General features: G+C 44.4%; 1 protein-coding gene across 1 annotated transcript; it reads left to right on the top strand.

Moving 5' to 3' along the window:
* The first annotated feature begins 10359 nt into the window (after window positions 1-10359).
* On the top strand, window positions 10360-10806 carry PIGY (phosphatidylinositol glycan anchor biosynthesis class Y). The gene has a single exon (XM_030450307.1). It carries the CDS (start codon window positions 10529-10531, stop codon window positions 10760-10762), a length of 234 nt encoding a protein of 77 aa, XP_030306167.1. The 5' UTR covers window positions 10360-10528; the 3' UTR covers window positions 10763-10806.
* Window positions 10807-20285: the final 9479 nt, after the last annotated feature.

The following is a 20285-nucleotide window of genomic DNA, read 5'->3' as shown; positions in this document are numbered from 1 at the left end:
AAGTTCTCAAGGGAAAGGCAGTATCAGATGACTCTTAGCTTTTGTTAAGCATGAGATGTCACTTATTAACAACAGTAGTCAGTTCTTTCCACTTCTTTTTTTCTTCTTGCATTTACCTGGCCTTTAGGCACCTGACAAGCTGTTTGCTTAGGGACTCGTAGATTTTATGCGAAGTTCAAACTTCAGGAAAGTATTTGTAGTCATAGGATAAATAGAAAAGGGCAGAGGAAAGAGGCCAATGAGCAAGCAATAATGTAACTCTCAAGTGATAATTTCCTGATTTTAGTGCCATCCATTACAAAAATACTGTGTACACCACAAGAGCAATGCACAAGCTGGACCCTGCTCAGGCCACCAAAATGACAGTCATTATTTGAGCAAACCACATGGAGATCTTTGCAAAGACTCAAGATGTGGGGGAAGAAGACCCTAAAGCAAGTCCATTGCCCACAGGATTTATGTCCTGCATGCTTCATTTCCAGCAATTTTTCTGTGTCTGTGTACTTGGCATGCAGTGTCTCATGTCTCAGATAAAAATTTAGCTGTATTTGCATGGATCATATAGTCTAGTGTAAAATTACACCTATGACATAATAGCTTTTAATTAACCTGTGTTACAAGCAGCTTCTTGAGTGACTAAAAGTGTAGAAGAAAAAAATATTTGGTTTTTTTTTGTTGTGTTTTATTTATTTAATCATCTGGAGACCTTTACACTCAGTGTTGCCCTTCTGTTTCTGATTGAGTAATGAAGGAGGGAAGTGTACACACAAATAAGAAAAAAAAAAAGTAGATCAGGGAGAAAAGCCTGCAGTTTGTCTGAGGGTGCCAGGAGTCTCTTGATAACAAAACTCTTAACTGGCACAGGCCCCTCTCAAGGCCTCCACCACCACCAAGTTCTCAGATTTCTTCACACCATGGGTCTTTTTCACCTGGGGGGTGATCAGGCTGGGTCATGATGGAGTCCACATCTCCCTGCTGGCAAAGGGCTGCCCTGGGTGGACCCATGGCAAGGTTGGGCCTTTGCCAGAAGCACATGTAGCTCACCATTTCCTTGGTGGGTTCGGTCATCCAAGAGACCAGGTCTGAAGATACCCAGAGATGCCAAAATCTGCATCTCATCCTGATTTCCAAAGCACCTTTCTCCTCCCCCAAGCAGATGAGCAGCAGCCCAACGTCAAGTGTGTGGAGAGGTCTCCTGAATGCTGTGGTAGTACAAGTTATCATCCATTAGTTATCTCCACAAAGGAAGACAGGGGGGCTGGCAGCTTTCACCTGCCTTGTTAACCCTCCCAGTGGGTATTTTCCCCCAGAGCCCTTCACTTGGTGCTGTTTGTAGCCTCCTGCTCCAATGGGCCGTGGGCACAGAACCTTTAATGGGGCTGTGTGGAGGTTGTGATGCTTTATCCCTTGACAGTCAGTTGTTGGAGCTTTTCCTCACCATCACAACCTGAGGAGGGGAGGGAAGATGGCTATGGAGGGGAAACTGAGGGGAAACTGCCTGCATGGGCCTGTTGCCTGGGCCAGAAAGCTGCTGTGAGCAGGAAACATCTTTCTATGTGCCCACTGATGTTTCTGTGTTGCTCTGGAAGCACTCTTGTGTCTTTTTTTCTTTTTTGGTCCTTCCTATGTTAGGGGAAATCTTTTCAGAGAGGACCAGCTGGGGATTACCCAGCCCAGGTGAGGTCTCACTACCTCCTACAGGAGCAGTATTTCTGTGAGGCTGTCTCTGCAGCAAATTTGGCAGGAAGCTGACTTCTAACATGCTTCACCAAGCTAACCTCTTGGCTCACTCTTGTTGTATTCCTCTGCATATTTTATCATGAGCAGTGCTTGAGAAAGTGTAGATAAAGCTCAGTACTCAAATTCATTTTAGAAAATGACAGAGGAGCACTCTACTGCCTCTGAAGGTCTTTCTTTTTTTACAAAAGCAGAGATTATTTGAGGACAAACTAAAAATAGCCTTGAAAGGTACTCTGGACTTTAATCTCCCATGTGATGTTGCATCATACATGATGAGAAGGAAATTCCTTCAGGCTCTAAATAAACCTATTATCATTAATCTCTGACAGGTTATTTTGGAATCCAAACAGAATGCGACTTCCACGCACTTGAGCAGCACAGAAGATCACTCTGGATTTCCCAAGCCCTAATGTCAGCTTAGAAAAACATGAAAAAGGAAACAAGCAGGCTGGTGAACAGCAGCAGGCTAAGCTGCTGTGACAGGCAGCTGTGACAATGTGGCACCATCAGTCATGCGGACTCTCTGTTCCAACAGGACAACATCTTGGGCTTCTGCCAGTTCCCTCTGTCCACTACAATAAACCTGGAACAGGGTGGTGCCTTTCCTAGAGGACACAAGCATCCCTGTGGTTTCCTGTCTGCCCCAGGCAGGTGAGGGAAGCAGGGGCTAGCTCTGCACGGGCTACCTGTCCCCTTGCCCCCTTGGTGGTAGGTGGCATCCTCTGAGGCTCTTGTTGTCCTTTTCCTATTGCCACCTGCATTCCTGTACCACCACGCACCCTGGCGTGCTTGAAGTTTTTCTTTACTAATCGTTGTCAGTGTTTTGCCAGCTTTCATTACACAAGCACTGTTTGTACTTTATTTCATTGCAAAAGGGATACCCTGTGGATACCATGTGAGGCAGGGGTTTTGGGATGGCAGTACCTAGGCTCCAGGGCATTTTTTTTACAGTTCTGCTGCTCAGGTGAGACATCTAAGCAACCACAGCTGCCAAACCCTTTGGAAAGCCTGGAAAGCTTCTCATTTTTCTCACTAAACCTTGGCTCAACCTCTTGCCCTTTGTGGAAAGCAGACGAAGGTCAGGAGGCATCTGTTCTTATGTTCTGAGACTGGCTGTGAGAACACACAGGGAAAGGTTGCTGGAGCTGTCTTGTGAAAGCTCAAAGCAGCGTTCTTTTCACTGTCATATGAGAAACAGTATTTTAAAAATGCAGTTTTCTGTGCAGCCCCATTCCTTGCATGTCTTTGAACGACACAACTTCAGGTATGATCTATTCTTGTACTGTAATGTCAAACTAGTGGCATTGCTGAGGCACCCACCACATCAGACATAACAATGATGCTACCTGGGAGCAGAACATTTTATTCATCACTAAAATGCTGCCAGCACTGGGGCTGGGCACACTGCGTGTGATAGATACCTCTACATTAAGTCATGACAGCACAGAAGGTAAGGTCTTCTTGCTCTCAGTTTTTACTTCATCTAAAGCATGTTTGGCACCAAACAGGAAAGACCTAGATTTGTTCAGCCTATGCAATGCATCTATTTCAAATTTACTCCTCTAGTAAATGGCTTCCTCATATCAATGAAGGCAGAAAATACAGATACACTGTCATGCATAAGCAGCTGCATAATGAGGGAAGAACATGACTACAGATGCAGAAATCTAATTAATCATCATTTAATTCAACACAGTAAAAAATCTTGCTTGTATAGGCTGAGAGAGTTGGGGTTGTTCAGCCTGGAAAAGAGAAGGCTCTGGGGAGAGCTAAAAGCACCTTCCAGTACCTGAAAGCTGGAGGGGAGGGACGTTTTACAAGGGCACTTAGTGACAGGACAAGTGGTAACAGCTTTAAACTTTAAAAGAATACATTGAAGTTTACACATTAGGAAGAAATTCTTTACTGTGGGAGTGTTGAGACACTGCACAGGTTTCCCCAGGGAAGTTTGTGGATGCCTCATGCGTGGAAGTGTCCCAGGCCAGGTTGGATGGGGCTTGAGCAACCTGATCTAGTGGGAGGTGTCCCTGCCCATGCAGGGGGGTTAGGACTGGATGATCTTTAAGGTCTCTTCCAATCAAAACCGTTGTATATTCTACAATATGATATCCACTGATACATACATTTAACGCAACAAAGAACAGAGGAGAGGGACTGCTGAAAAATCATGATTGTTTTTACTTTCACAGAAAACAAAATGCACAGAAAAATAAACATCCTGCCTTTACATCCTGCCTGACAGTGTCAATGTCCTGCCAGTGTTTGCACTGTTTCAGCCATGAGCTTCCAGCAGCCCTGCAAGCCTCGGGGTTCTTTAAACAGAGCTATTCTGCAGGACTGGGATTTTGTTTAATTACCAAATATCTCCGTAGAAAATAAAAAGAAGCATGGCAAATATCACGCAAAATAAGAAGAAGTCCATTAATGCTACACAAATACAGCTTTTGACAAAGTCTAGGAATGATCAAATCCTTATGTCAAGAACTTTTCTCAGGTAAGTCACAGGCCATATTCAGGTGAGCACAGACTGCTCCTTCAATTCACAGCTTGTAGGAACAGTCTCCTGAGCACTAATTGCTCCCCAAGAGAATCCTTAACTGCTACAGATGAAAACTTTTCCCTAGATTCCTCTTGCAATGATGACTGCTTAGCATGTGCTGGCTGTGTGTTTGGTAATGTACAAATCACACAATCCTTGTTCCTTAAAGTTCACCAGCTAAACAAGACCACCACAGTGCAGCCCATCAACATAAACATGCTCGATTATCAGCTTGCTTTTAGAAATATATTAAATAGGATTCTTCTTTCCTAACTTTACAATCTAGCAATCAGGCACCTTCTCTAAACTCATTTTTATAATCAAATGTGAACTCTCAGAGAACATACACACTCAAGTGTTTCTAAACCCAGTTAAAATCAGACAGGGCATAAAGCAGTAAATCAGAGATTAAATAGAGAAAAATATGACAAGGATTTGCTTTCCTATTTTTGGCTTTATATTGCTCATGAACAAGAGTTACATCATGCCAAATATTCCATTATTCTCTATGACATAGAGCAACTTTTCCTTGAGTATTCTTTTTATGGCTGTATCTGGGGAGGTAAAAAGTGAGATGGCAGGTTCTAGCAAAAGGATGATACTCATCTGGATCTGGTAGAAAAGGATTTGCAATATGAAATACAGAACATTGCAGATTACAGGCAGAGATTCGATCAGATCCTGACAAAAGAGCTGAAGGGGGGAAAAAAAAAAGTTAGCAAATTTAAAAAAATAACCAACATAATGTTATCAGAGAATGAAGATCAATAAGCAAAACTGCTGTAAAACACTTGCTATTTCCATAAGCTAATTATTTTGCTTTGTTGAATTTGAACCTGGATATAATAAAGTCTCTTGCTGATTCACAATATTATAAGCCCTCTTTCAGTTTTACTTATATAGTCCTTGTGGATGTAAAGGTCAGGCTAGGTTTGACCTTGTACAGTTAAAAAGGATAAGCTAGCTTCTGCAATTCTTCAAGAAGGCTAAACTGCTTTTATCAGTATAGTCTGCTCACAGAAGTTGGGGCCCCTGACCAACAACTGACAACCAAAAAGGACAAAGCAACTGCAAGGTTCAAGGCAGTCAGATGCACTTGGGCAAAACCTCAAGGAATGCAAGAATGTTGAGAACTGTGTGCAATTCTTTGTGTCACCTCTCTGAGGCTTTCACTAAAAAATGTGGTGGGGAGGCAGGAAGGGAAGCACGCTGAAGAAGCTGTTTGGAACTGCAGTATTTTTCATGTGCAAGCACCTGAACGAGTGCCATAGGGGAGAGAAAAGGGCTACGAAAAGTTTTAAATTCCTTATATATTACCAAGAAAACATTTTCTTTTTCTCTTCTGGGAGTTCGTGAAACACAGTCCAAAAAGCCCTGATGGTTTCATCTGACGGGACAGTAGCCATGGTAAACCATATTCTGTCAAAGAGAGAAAAATTAAAACTGGCCAGTAAATTCTTGCTATTTGGACTTTTATTTAAAGCAACAACAATTTATCTGATACATTTTATACCCTTGTTCACAGATATTCAAAATCCCCCTAATGTCCAGAATCTGCTTGTTCATTTTGTTTTTCAATCAGCAATCCTTGAGCTATAACTTGATTTTTACTCCCCTTTATTATTGTAGAAGTAGGTTAGAAACAGGCTCAAAACAACAATGCAAATAAAAATTTTTTTTAAAGTCTCCTGAGCTTCTGGTTTTTTTTTGTTCATAACCTACAAACACAACGAAAGAACAGGTCAGGAGTTTATGCTCAGCAGATATACACTGGGCTTGTATCTAATACCTTTTTCCAGCAGATGCCAATCAACTTCTTTCTGTCCCTCGAGAACAATCTGAAGCTCTGCAGGGAGAAATATCTTCCAGTTTCGAGTTGGGCAGCCTCTTAAAAACCCTTGCATGAAGTCCTCAAATGGCTTCCTTATCGATTCATTGAGCATGTAATTCACATACAAGTCAACAAATTCTTTCCTGCAAAGGTATTTTGGATCAACCAAGAAATACAATTAAGTGGTTTTTTAAAAGGAGCATTATAGAAAACTTTATTCCTTATTCCATATGACCTGCTCTACTGTAGGGACTCAGTCTTTACTGGGAGCCATCATCATTGGGAATTATTTCTTCACTGAATCAAGCTGGGAGGAGTATCATAAATACAAGAGTATGCTGGCCAACATGGATTTTTTCTTTACAACACTCCTTGTATTTTATGTAAACACTCCAATGAAATCCTGTCAGACACTTCACTATTAAAAGGAAACCTAGCAGACCTATATTGATGTAAATGCAGCAAACTCCACTGAATTCCCAAGAATTACCCAAAAATCAAAATAAATCTTTGCACAGCTGCTAATCAATACTGTTTCCTCTCCTCTCTATTTAGTCATGGAAGTTTGTCCTGGTGACATTGCACTCAAAATGTAAATTCTACCCTTTCAAGCTTCCTAAACAGCCCTTTCATGTGCCCCTCTGGGTCACCATCTGCAGACCATCTGCATAACTCAGTCCCACAAAATTTCTCTCTGTTCCCTGTACTGAGGTCAACATTGACACAACCACCTTATTGAGAGATGGCTCCTTCTGTTACACACAAGATGCACTCCATACAGGTAACTAAGCAGGAAATATTTTGCTCATTAAAAAAAAAACAAAAAAACCCCACCCCCTAAAACTTAAACAGGTGTACCTATGGCTGGATTTCCCAGACAAATTGTCTGTGTTTTCTTGAAAATATAATTCAGGGGCATTTTATACATTTCTTAGGAATTTCCCTGATAAGGCCTTCCATCTCTGCATATGCAGATGACAGGATGTCCAAGGATCCCCTTCTTACCCACTGCTTGCACGAACTGCCAATGTCTGGCACACAGGAAGCACATAGAGCAAGAACCAAAAAGCACACAAGCTATTGGACTAGGATGGACATCACAATGCTGATGTTCAATGTTTTCTAAGAGTCTATGGGGATGACTGTAAATACGGTATTTGTACAATAATAAGAAGACAACGGGCTAAGAAGTATAAAACTAAAGCTGACCTGTTATCTTTAGTGACAGGAATGTTGGCACCATTTTTTTTTAAGTTCAACAGCAACCATGGGATCTCCTTCTTCCATTACCTATGCAAATAAATGAGAACATTGTTATCTACATATGACAGATATAGATGTGCTACATCTATCATTCTTGGCCTGTCATAGCACTCTTATTAGTTTGAGTGCACAGGCAAGTTGTGTCATTTGCAGTGAGACACTATCCTGCCTGGTTACATGCATGGCGTGTCTGGAGGGCACACTAATGTCTTACTGTGAAGTCCATGCCCAGGCTCTCAAAGATTTCATCACATTCTTCCTCCAAAATTGCCTGAAGATTCCTTTTGAAAAACAAAAGGAAAGAAAAGAGAGAAGAAACACAACCAATCAATGTAGTCCCAAAATCCACTGAAAACCATCCTTTGACAAGCAATATTTCCATGCATAAACATAAGGAACACCTAGACTCACAAAGAACCTTCATATATGGTCCTAAACTGGTTCACACAGTCGTGTCCCACCACTGCCATGAGCTCAGGATAAATGCCTTCACTCCAAAGTATTGCAGGTTTAGTCCACCCCCCATACCCTGTAGGGAAACTTGACACAAAGTTTGGTAGCAAGTGGGCTTGGACCACAGCCTCATTCTTCCAAGTATCATTCTATAAGGAAATTAAGTGGCGGATCAGTGGGATGACCTGGGAGAACTGTTTTGGGGTGCCAGCACCTCTCAAAGGTGCTCTCCACAGGCAGCCTGACATTTGAGTCCACTGAGGGCTCTTTTGCACCTCAGGCACAGTCATGCCTCCAGGGAGGAGATTCTCATCTTCACAGCTGTCTAGAAACTTGTGTAGAAGGTGGGTTTCAAGGGTCTAGAAGCTTTGTGTTGGCAGCAGCAGCACCTCTTCCTGCTGCATCTGCCCAAAATTTTCCTTCCCCAGCATGTGAAAGGTCTGCGTGCAGATTCTCAGATTTACCACAATCCACAGTATATGGTGACACTGTGCTTTTGTATAATATCATCGTTGAAACTGGAAAAAAAAATAGCAGCTAGTGCTTAGTTCTTCCAAGTCCAAACTACAGCTCAAAGTGGTTTTGAACTTGCGGTAGTTTGAAAAAAGTGGTTTGAAGTCACAGATTGAACTTGTATAGAGCCAGAAATCTGACCCCTTCCAAGCCCTGGGGCTTGGCTTTTTACTTTGGCAATTTACTTTGGCTTTTTACTCTTGAGCCTCAAGCTCAAGAGCCACATCTGTGCCCCAGACACGGACTACCTTGGAACCCTGTGGCTTTCCAGCACCTCCACAACAACACGTCCCTGGGGATCTGCCTGTGCACTGGATTGACAAGAAGCTGAACATGAGCCAGCAGTGTGCCCAGGTAGCCAAGAAGGCCAATGGCATCCTGGCCTGGATCAGGAACAGTGTGGCCAGCAGGTCCAGGGAAGTGATTCTGCCCTGTACTCAGTGCTGGTGAGGCCACAGCTTGAGTCCTGTGTCCAGTTCTGGGCCCCTTCAGTTCAGGAAGGAGATTGAGGTCCTGGAGGCAGGTCCAAAGGAGGGCAACCAGGCTGGTGAAGGGACTCCAGCACAAGTCCTGTGAGGTGAGGCTGAGGGAGCTGGGGCTTTTCCAGCTGGAGAAAAGGAGGCTCAGGGGAGACCCCATCACTCTCTACAACTCCCTGATAGGAGGATGGAGCCAGGGGAGGTTGGGCTCTTTTCCCAGGCAACTCTCAGCAAGACAAGAGGGCACGGTCTCAAGTTGTGCCAGGGGAGGTTTAGGCTGGATATTAGAAAGAATTTCTCTACAGAGAGGGTGATCAGACATTGGAATGGGCTGCCCAGGGAAGTAGTGGATTCTCCATCCCTGGAGATATTTAAAAAGAGACTGGATGTGGCACTCAGTGCCATGGGCTGGTAACTGCAGCAGTAGTGGATCAAGGGTTGGACTTGATGATCTCTGAGGTCCCTTCCAACCCAGCCAGTTCTATGATTCTGTGATTGTCATGCCAGCAGACCCGCCTTGGACAAGGTTTCCCAGCAAACCTGGGGCTGTGCTCTGCTCTTACCGGCCTGCAGCCGGCCACATCTCCTCCAGGTCCTCCAGGGTGGGTGCGAAGCCCAGCAACTTTTTGTAGAGAGCCCTGGGGAAGGGGAAGGGCGCCAAGCGCGTGTTGAACAGGGCCATGCCGTGCAGTGTCCCGATCTGGAGAAAGGTGTCCTCACAGCTCCAGGCCTGGGGAAAAAAACCAAAACAAAACAAAAAACAAACCAAGCGCATTTAAAAAGCTGTGAGTGCCTCTTCCCGGGGCCAACTCCCCGATTCCCCGGGGGGGGCAGCGGGACGGCTCTCACCTGGCTGTGAGGGAACCACACCAGCCCAGAGGCCAGATGGCGGAAGATCCCGGCGCTGGGCTCGCAGAGGGTCCTGGCGGCGACGCTGAAGAGCTCCTGGGACAGCCCGCCGCCGTCCGCTCCCTCCTCGCCCTCGAATGTCACCTGCGAGTCCCGAAACACCCATAGCACCAGGGGCACCGGCACCGGCACCGGCACCAGCACCGCCGGCGGGACAGCGAAGAGAAGGCGGAACCACTACGCGCGCACCACAGCGCAGCCCGGGGCGGGTTGGCGGACACACCGGCGGCGGCGCGGTGCTCGGTGCCCTCAGGGGAGTCGCCATGCTGCGGGGAGCGGCTGCCGTGCTGAGGCGGGCAGCGAGCGGCGGGGGACAGAGCCCGGGACAGGGACAGGGCTCGGGCTCAGGGTCAGCGAGGGCGCAGCCACTGGAGCCGTCGCTCCTGCGCTTCCTGGTGTGCCCGCTCTCAAGCGGCCGCTGAGGTGAGGGGCGGGGATGGGGCTAGGCCGGGCCAGGGCCGCTACAGCGGGAAAGAAGATCTGACATCCCGCCTTCGGCCTGCTGCTGCCCCGAGTCGAGAGAGAGCGGATGCCGAAGTGCAAACCCAACTTATTAACTTATTTACAATCCTTTTTCCTTTTTTTTTTTCTTTTTTTTTTTTTTTCTCCCTGATTTGCCCGGCCAGGTACGAGGAAGCTACCAACGAGCTCATTAACGAGGAGCTGGGCATTGCATACCCTATCATCGACGGCATCCCGAACATGATCCCAGAGGCTGCCAGGATGACTCGGAAGAAGCCTCCAGCGGAAAGCCCGGAGCAGCCCTGAGGTGCCGCCAGCCACCGCGGTAAACTGGTGCCGATGGCCGGGGGAGGAGGCGTGCTCCCCTCCCTGCCCACGCTGACTGTCCTTGTCCCTCTCCTGTCCCTAGCAGGCTTGTTCTACTCAGCCAGCGTAGATGAAGCCTTCCCACAGGGCTGCACCAGCACAAACAGTTTGTGTTTCTACAGCCTTCTCCTTCCTGTTACAATACCGGTTTATGTATTCTTCCACCTGTGGACCTGGATGGGAATTAAGCTTTTCAGGCACAACTAGTGCAATGCATTAGCTAGCTGGATTATAATTGGCTTTTCACCTCTCTCGATGGCACTGTCCTTTTTCTTCCCCCTCAGGCAGCATCTCCTGTGAGCAAAATGGCTTTTGTGGCTGTGTTGCTTGCTGGTGCCTAAGGCTGGTCTCTCAGCTACCTGTTTTTTCACATACAGCAAACTAGCCTGGAGTCTTTCTTTTGAGCCAGCAGTGTGCCCAGGTGGCCAAGAAAGCCAATGGCATCCTGGCCTGTATCCGGAACAGCATTGCCAGCAGGTCCAAGGAAGTGATTCTGCCCCTGTACTCAGCCCTCGTGAGGCCACACCTTGAGTACTGTGTCCAGTTCTGGGCCCCCCAGTTCAGGAAGGATATCGAGGGTCCTGGAGCAGGTCCAAAGGAGAGCAACCAGGCTGGTGAAGGGACTCGAGCATAGACCCTACGAGGAGAGGCTGAGAGAACTGGGGTTGTCAGCCTAAAGAAGAGGCGGCTCAGGGAGACCTCATCGCTTCTACAACTCCCTGAAAGGAGGGTGTAGCCAGGTGGGGGTTGGGCTCTTTTACCAAACGACTTTCAACAAGGACAAGAGGGCATGGACTTAAGTTGTGCCAGGGGAAGTTTAGGTTAGATATTAGAAAGAATTTCTTTACGGAAAGAGTGATCCGTCATTGGAATGGGCTGCCCACTGAAGTGGTGGATTCTCCGTCCCTGGAGATATTTAAAAAGAGACTGGATGTGGCACTCAGTGCCATAGTCTAGCAACCGCAACGGTGGTTCAAGGGTTGGACTCGATGATCTCTGAGGTCCCTTCCAACCCAGCCAATTCTATGATTCTATGATTCTATGATTCTTAAAGTCAGCCCAGCAGTAATAGTTATAGAACTTTGCCAGTTATTAGTTACCTGAGCAGTCCTATTACATTACCCCAAAGCAACTTCACAGTAAATATCACTGCCACTTGCATTTAACTTACACCAACAAAGCTTGATAAACCACCTGGAATAAGAATGTGGAGTCTGCCTTCCAGATTTACTCTACATTCCCCCAACAAACATGTTTTATAATCATTTGATGAGTAGTTGTTTTGTTCTGAATACTGCAGCACCTCTACCAATAACACTGGAGCCCAAAGCACACTGCAATGATCCTTTCAGAACTAACAAACCCTACCCCTTATCCCTCTCCCCTCACCCCTCATTCCTTATCACTTATCCCTCTCCCCTCACTCCTTATCACTTATCCCTCACCCCTCATTCCTTATCCCTCTCCCCTCACCCCTTATCACTTATCTCTCTCCCCTCATTCCTTATCACTTATCCCTCACCCCTTACCCCTTACCCATAAGATCATCCTGAATTGCTCTGTCGATGCAGCCTTTATGTTTGACCATATGTCTTCAAGAAGGCAGTGTCTTCTGACTTGAAGATACCAATAGTCCTGGCACACCGTTCCTGTGGCTGCCTGAAGATGGAAGTAACAGTCTGTTAGAGGTGTGTTTATCTCTCCTAAATTGTAAAAAAATATTGGCTACACTTACAAGACCAGAAGGGGTGATCCGACCCCTGCGTTCGTAGTCATGAAGTACGAGCTTGTCTTTGAAGTCAAAGATGCATGGATATTTGGTCAGATTCCATGTGGCTGTCTGAAATGTCAGGGACAAAGGAAAAAGACTTGATGATTTTTTCCTACAGAATCAGAGTTTGGGGTTACACCTGCAGACTGAACTGCCAGTCTGTATTCTGAAAGATGAAGAGTACAGCAGTGCAGGCACAGTCTTTAAATACTGTATCCAAGCACTTCTGTGGATGGGAAACCCTGACATGGAGCCATCTGAGCTGTCTGTGCAGGCAGACACTTGTGTTGCAGTGCCCCAAGAAAAAAACACAGGGGGAGTGATTTTAATAGCAACTTCTCTAATTCAGCTAAACCAAAACGTGAAAATGTACTGGATACACAGGTTATTTTACATTGTTGTTAAAAACTGGTGGGTTTATTATCTGTAATACTGAAAGTAGATACTGGTATACAAAATAATCTGATTTGAAGTGTTACACCTCCAGTGTGGTAAGGCAGCAGCCTCAGGTAATGTCCTGTTTGGCTTCTGATTCTATACTGTTTTTCAAACCTCCTCCTCCACTCTAATGGAGTTAATTTGTACAAAGTTAGGTGGTTGCCCTGCAATTTCCAACCAAGCCAGAAAATATTTGCCTAAGAAAGCCCCTTTTATCCACATCTCCCATTTCATGCTGCTTCCTGTGACACCAATTACACTGAACATCTGATTTTCACTCCTTCCTGTCAACCTTTTTTAATTTTTTTTTGGTTATTATTACCGCAGCTTTGTTTTTCAATGTAAGGAAATTGAAATGCTCAGTAAGGTTTCTACGTAAAAGTTTAGAGAGCCCTCACAGTATTTGTGTAATTAACATTAAAATCCAGAGTAACAAGAAGTACAGCAGACAGCCCTCGTGGTGCTCTTTCACACTGATCACCAGTTCAAAGCAAATAGAGCTGCTTGGGTTGCTGGAGGACTCTCAGAACCCAGGGTCATCTCAGGAAAGGCTACAAGGAAAGCTGCTAAAATACTGGGATGGGAAATTGGTTTGCATAATATAAAAGACCTGGAGGACTAGGGACAATGCACTGGTTTTGAGATGTACTAGGACAGAGTTTAGATTTGACTTTCATGTGTACCAGCTCGTTTAAATAAAACAGAAAAAGTGGTTTGCACTGCTGCTAAGATTTTATACTTACTTGTTAGATTGGGGAACACATACACACCCGGCAGCCTCAAACACATGGAAGCAGTTTTCTGGTAGTCTGAAACCAGCTCTGGTGTTCACCTGCATTGGTACAGACAATATAAAAAGAGGTATCAGCAGACACAGTGAGCTGTGTGTCTGTGGCAGGACAGGGGCTAAGAAGCAACAGGGCTCTCTGCAGAAGGAGCTTTGAGACCCTGCACAGAAGGGGAGAATAGAAACCCCACAAGTAGCACAGCACTCAGCAGTGAGGAGTCTGAGAAAGCTGTTTATATAAACTAGCAGGAAAGCAATTTACAATGAAAACCCCTCAACAGGACTCCCGTCAGGAAAGGTGGGCTTCACTTTAAGTGTCTTCTGTGTTGCAGGAGAATCTGAAGCTCTCTGTTCACACTCACACGTTTGCCTGGCAAAGATAGGATTGGGGAGGTGCACGTGGAAAGCTCCCAGTGATGTCCCCACTTACAGAGGAGTCAGCCTGCTGCACTTTTTGAGTTTTATTTTTCTGGATAAACACAGATTCAAGAGTCTAAACTTCCAAAGCCTAAATCTGCATTCTCAGCCAAAAGGATATTGAATTCTGAATAAAATTTAAACAACTGATTCATCCTAAGTGTGTGCTCAGGCTTGCCTAACTTTGAATACCTCAGCATGGTCACCAAGAAGATGGCAGCTCTTTCCCTCTTTCTTCCCCATGCTCATATAGAGCCCAAAGATGCTCTAATTCTGTAATTTCTCAGGTAGCAGGTATTTCAAGTTCCTGTAGCAGCCACAATGTGCCAAGCACAGGTGGGATGTCTTTTAAATGCTGTGTGCAGTTCCTAGGGTGAGGGATCTGGCTTCTGGAAAGGGGGAAGGACGTGCTGCAACTCTGCATGCATCAGTGCACACACTCCTCCCACCACAGAGATCACCCCTGGCCCTGCCAGGGGATACCACACGCTTCAGATTTTCATTTCTATAGAGGGTCAGCCAGGCACATGTTAAGAGCCAGATTTCTTCAAAGCTATGCTGGGGCAGAGCCAAAGGGATTGCTGAAGCAGTGTCAAGTGACGAGGCCTCACAGTCCCTTGTAAGAAGGAATCCCAGAAAATTAAAGTGAAAAGGGTTAAAATGCCTTAACTGTACCGATGCCCCCTCTCTAAGCAGGATCCAAACACTTCCTCACCTGGGAAAGAATCTGCAGTATTTGCAGAGTTTCTGGTTCACGTGGGTTTTCGTCACAGAGGCTTGTTTGTGGATTCCTGCATCCACAGGGTGTTCCCCAGCTAATGTTGTTCACGTTTAGGTCAGAAGCCCTCTGATACAGAAAGACCAGCCCCCTGAAAATGGGTTTTTCTAGATTTGACCACAGGCATTCTGTAAAAAATACAGCAACTGAAGTATCCGTCACAGGTAGTAAGCAAATAGCTGCATTTTCTGGATAAAGCTGCATTTTCTCTTTTTATCAAACAATCTAACCTGAAAAAAGGCTTAATTTTGCACAATAATGAGAGTAATATTAGAGAGTAATGGAGAATATTTTTTCCTTCTTGTTTCTCACTGCATAGTCCCCACTTCTACCAAAAGCATTTTTTCCAGGCTGAACTCTGGAACAAGTTACATTGGTGACACCAGCTCTTGCTCCACAGCTGAAATAACTTAAGCATTTATATCCTTCAGTTCTATCATCAACAAAACCCTACCAAGAGTTTGCTGGGCGTCTGGCTGGAGTTTTGTGATGGCTTGTGGCTATCAGGCTGAGAGAACATAGACAGTTCTTATCTCTCTTCAGAAGAAAAGGCAAGATCAAGTAGAGTCTGAAATTTTCAGGTGAGATGGGAGAGGAAGACAATGATGGCAGTAACTTCTCAATCTCCTTTTGCACCTTCAGAGGGGAGAAAAAGAGACAAAGGTTAAAAATACAGTTATTTTTTGCCAAAATAATTTATGAATTAGGTTGGCAGAGAATTCCCGGGTTTCATGCAAAAATCCAGAGGTCCTCAGTATCTGCATAGTGAGAATCCTTACCTCCTGGAAGACTTCAGGCTTCGTGCTGATCTTTCCATAAAATTCTAGCACTTCTGACATGTCTACACCTGAGACTTCTTTTGAAGTTTTGAAATGTTTGTCTCTATCACAAAGGCAAAAAAGAACACACCGAATGATGTGAGAAGCTGCTCTTTGTCACTGTCTGAAGAGCAAAACATGCTAATATCAGAAAATACTTGGAAAATTCAGCCCCAGCTCCAGTGGGTTATATTTCATCTGTACTAAAAAGATGGCCTCAGTGTGGTGTGACCTGATTAATAATACTCTCTCCTTCCTGTCTTGTGTAGCTGTGCACAGTTAATGGTAGGTTTCCTACCTTTCATCCTAAAACAACTTGCACTCTCCAGTGCTGGGAGGAGGTATTATGGATCCTTTGGAAGCTTTATATTGCCTAAAGGGCAATATTTAGGTTGGAAAAGACCTTTAAGACCACTGAGTCCACCGTAAACCTAATACTATCAAGTTCACCACTAAACCATGTCTCTAAGTGCTATATCTACATGTTTTTTAAGTACCACCAGGGATGCTGTCAAATGTGAGCTTCTGTAGCAGATTTCAACAGGCCTAGGGGGATAAATAATATAACAGGGGTTTTGAAAAACACAGACTTGCTTCCCACCAATTCTGATACAACAGATCTTCTTTACATATGTGTCCTAAAATACCACTTTCTGGTCAGTTTGCGTCCAGCCACTATATTCTATTCTGTTACATCTAAGCATGCACTACCTTTTGGCCAGGAAGCTCCCATTGATGCAAGCCTCAGATGAGAAGATCAGTCTGATATTCCTGATAGTAAAAAAACAAACCAAAGTCAGTCCTTTCAACATGAGTAGCAACTTCAGGTTTTTAATTCTGAAAGAACAAAAATCCTGTGTACCAGTGTGTCTGCTCCTGACCACATAAAACTTTTCTTAGTGCCACTCTTCAGCATTGCAGAAGACACTGTATTTAAGGAGTTAAGAGATCTCCAGCAACCCACCTCTGCTCTCCTGGACCTTGGAAGGGAACTTGCTTAAGCACCTTATGCCAGCAGTGTTGTGTGATAGTGGGCATTGTGATGGAGATATCTTCTCCTGATGGGTTGGGACATTATCTGGTTTTGTTTGTTATACAAAATAAAAGGCACTGCAGCACAGGAGGGATGAGGAACCCATCCAGGAATGGGATCTTTGTAAGCAGGTTAGAAGTGCTGGCACAAGATTCTGAGTCAGCTATATTCTTGAACATCACTTTCTACAGTAGTCTCCAAAGAGTAATAATTTTTAGAAAAAATCATGTATTGGGGTTAAAAAAAGAAAATATCATGTTCCTGACTTACTTTTTTATATGCTCCCAGCGCTGTGGATTGGAATTAGAAATCCATTCATCCACATCTTCATCCTTCACAGTGGCAATTCCATTCAGATAGGAATTCTGTGTGAAATGCATTAAAAGATTGTCAAGATTTTACAGGTCTAGCAGATGGGATTCTTTTTTTCAAGCCAATCATTACAAGAAGATTTTAGCCTTAGTATGAACAAATTTATGGTCATCCAGAATCATCTAGATGCATCAATCACAGAACAGATAGATAATGGCAATAGAAGTTAATTTCTGGGTAAGCATGGAAAGATCTGCAAAAGATGTACATGTGAAGTGCTAAAAAAGCAGGATGGGAAATCCAAATGTTTCCATCAGAATTGTGAACAGTCTTATTGTAGTAGTAATGATCAAACATGCACATACCTTGTCCTTCTTGCAAAGAGCAATACTTTTGTTTCCTCTTGCAGTAATTTCAGTCCCCTCTTCTGATACATTATTTTCTGTGAAAGAATAAAAATATTTCAAAGGAACAATGGAAGAGACAGTTGTTATCCTCAGAGAGTTCAGTGCACAGATGTGGAACAGTAAAAAAACCCTTAGATAGTAGCTCTCTGTCTAAAAGTTGATGGTATGTGGCCATTACCCATGATGATAAATCAAGCAGCAAATGCAATAATCCATTACTGGACTCTATTGGGGTGGCCAAGCAATCATGAGACATCATGTTGGCCTCTCAATGTAAACATGAAATAAAAAAGCAAACATCTCCCTGGAAGCACCATGTACAGATTGTGCATCTGGTCATTACCGTGGCAGGATTTTCCAGGATTCACTGGTGAAGTGATGGGAAGTGGTATCAACTGATGAGGCTTGCTCTCAGCTCTCAGCTGTCCTTCTTCACCACAACCAAATGAATAGACTTTGTCCAAGAAGGGGACATAGACCAGGGTATGCTGACTGCTCAGAAAAAGAAAAATGGTCATAATCAGCTAATACCACTGGGATAGACAGAATAAAATTTACAGGTGTCTTTTCAGAGTGAATAGCTGAGGCTTGTCTTTGAAAGAGCTGAGAGTCCAGCTATAGAATCCCTTTAACTAAAGTCTCAGGACCCTTCCTTGCATAAACAGTTAGCAGTAAAGAGACATATGAACTCACTGTCCTCTAACGTTTGTGATTTACCCTGGTTCCACATACAAAAATAAAGCGTTATACCTTGCTAGCTTCAAGCCACTCTGTTGTTAAAAACACAACTGTGCTGCTAAGACTGATAAAAAGCCCAGGAAAGTTGAAAGGAGAGGTTTTTCTGGCCCAGTTCCAGAAAGGCAGAATGAAACTGGATTATTATTATTATATAATTATAATTATCACCACTCTTCAGTTCTTTGTAGGGATCCACCTGTCTGTCAAAGCAGATGGGAATTTGGTGACTTTCCCAACACAGGCTTCAGACAGTCTTTTGCCCTTTGGAACCCAGTACACCACTTCTTAAAAGAGCAAAACCCAAGGGCTGCTGGTGGTTTTTGCAGCCCTTTCCCTCTACTCCACATGGGCTGAGGGTTCTGCTTTCACTGGGGCTGTGGCAGGAGAGTGGCTTACACTTGAAGACTGGACAGTATTCTGATGGTGCTGACCTACTGGGATAAAGGGATGTGAACATCTTGGTGACTCCCCTCCTTACTGTTCTGTAATCATTCCCCTAAAAGCCTTTGCCTTAGAAAGCACATTACTGGTAATTTCCCACCTGCCACAGACAACCTGTGAAACTCTTGCTCCCCACAGCTCAGCCACCACACGAGGCACGAGTTCATTCCGAGTAGAGTTGTGACCAAGCTGACCAGCCCCTCCTGCTCCAAAGGTGCACACCAACCCCTCCTAGAAGATGAAGAAACAAACAAGAGGATCACTGCATTAACAGCATTCAAATGGTTGCCACCAAGAATGAGAGCCGGCAAGACATAATATGTTACATGGGATTTGATTCAAAATATCCCTGATTCAAACACAAGTAGAGTTCACTTTTCACAAAGCCTAATCTTACACTGCCTTCTGTCCAAATCATTTAGCACCTGAGAAAACTTCACACCTGAGAATAGCTCCCTATTGCTTAAGAATTTCACTTGTATGAGAGAATTAACTAGTGGATTAGCTGTCATTCACATTTTCTGAAGTCTGCAATATGATATAAAGAAGAAAATATTTTCCAAAAGTACTGAGAGTTGGACTGCATCGCTTTGCCCCAGGATTCCCATTCACCATCTTCCTCCAAAAGTTTGTATGCAGGTGACAGGACTCTGAGAAAAAGCCAGTTGTCACAACAGCTCAGTTAGCATCCCTTAGGGATCATCTCTGTACACGGATGGAAGCAGGTGTTGCCATCCCAGTTTCTCTGTGCTGACTTTCAGCAGTGTATCTTTTCACTCAGGGTGAGGTCTCAGATTCTGACTTCCAATTTCAGACTCACCTTGGAGAGAACTGCAGTGTGATCTGCCCCACATGCAAGAAACACAGTCTTCCAGTGCTCTAATGCTGAAACATATGATGGGCAGTATCTGTCTGGAAAGAAGATTGCACTGCTAAAGGGAAAGAGTACTGGAGGGTCTCACACAAAGAAGGAATTAAAAAATGGGGAGAAGTTGGATGTTAGCATTTTTCAGGCCTCTCTTACGGCAATTTGTGTATTTACAACTTAGCTGAGAGTATCTTTTTCATAATGCTCTTTTTCGTTGTATTTTATTTTCCTTCACACTAGGTTAAAAAAAAAGCACAGCATTTTCACAGCTGCTTGTCAAAAGGCACCTGGTCTCAAAATACCTGACTCTTAACGATGTGGACTCCTGCAGTTCCCACTGACTTCAGGTTCTGTCTATCTATGGCAACTCCACTCCAGCCTTCTAGGTTCAAAGGCAGTGTGCTATTTTAATTCTTTTCTCACCTTGTGTTTACAGAGAATTAAAAAAGAAAAAGAGGTATAAAATTTATTTCTTTCATGCAACACTGCCTGAAGAGAGAATGTGAGTGTAAAGAGACCTCTGAGACATGGTTTTAACAGCCCATGCTAACCAGTTGGCCACATAAAATTATTATTTGTTCTTTCTAGAAACACAGCCCCTAAATCCCTTGTGCCTTTGTGCCTTTCCTGACCAGGAAACAAAGAACTTAATCCATATATACTTTCTTCATAAGACTTTACTGTCCACTGCTGCTTCAAAGCAGCCTATTGTCCTTACCTTCTGTGTCTCCAAGTCCCAGCTGCCCAAACTCATTCTTTCCCCAGGAGTACACAGCTCCAGAGAGCGACACAACGATGCTGTGAGCTCCTCCCGTAGCAATATGAGCAAGTGGGATCCCCTTTAGTCTTTTCACCAGCTGTGGTTGAGAGATGGGCATGGTTTGGCTCCCCACACCAAGCTGTCCGTGATCATTCTGGCCCC

This window comes from Calypte anna, chromosome 4A (assembly GCF_003957555.1).
Source record: "Calypte anna isolate BGI_N300 chromosome 4A, bCalAnn1_v1.p, whole genome shotgun sequence".
In the NCBI taxonomy this organism is placed as follows: domain Eukaryota; kingdom Metazoa; phylum Chordata; class Aves; order Apodiformes; family Trochilidae; genus Calypte; species Calypte anna.
The sequence above is the reverse complement of the archived record's forward strand: the minus strand, read 5'-3'. Positions and strand labels throughout refer to the sequence as shown.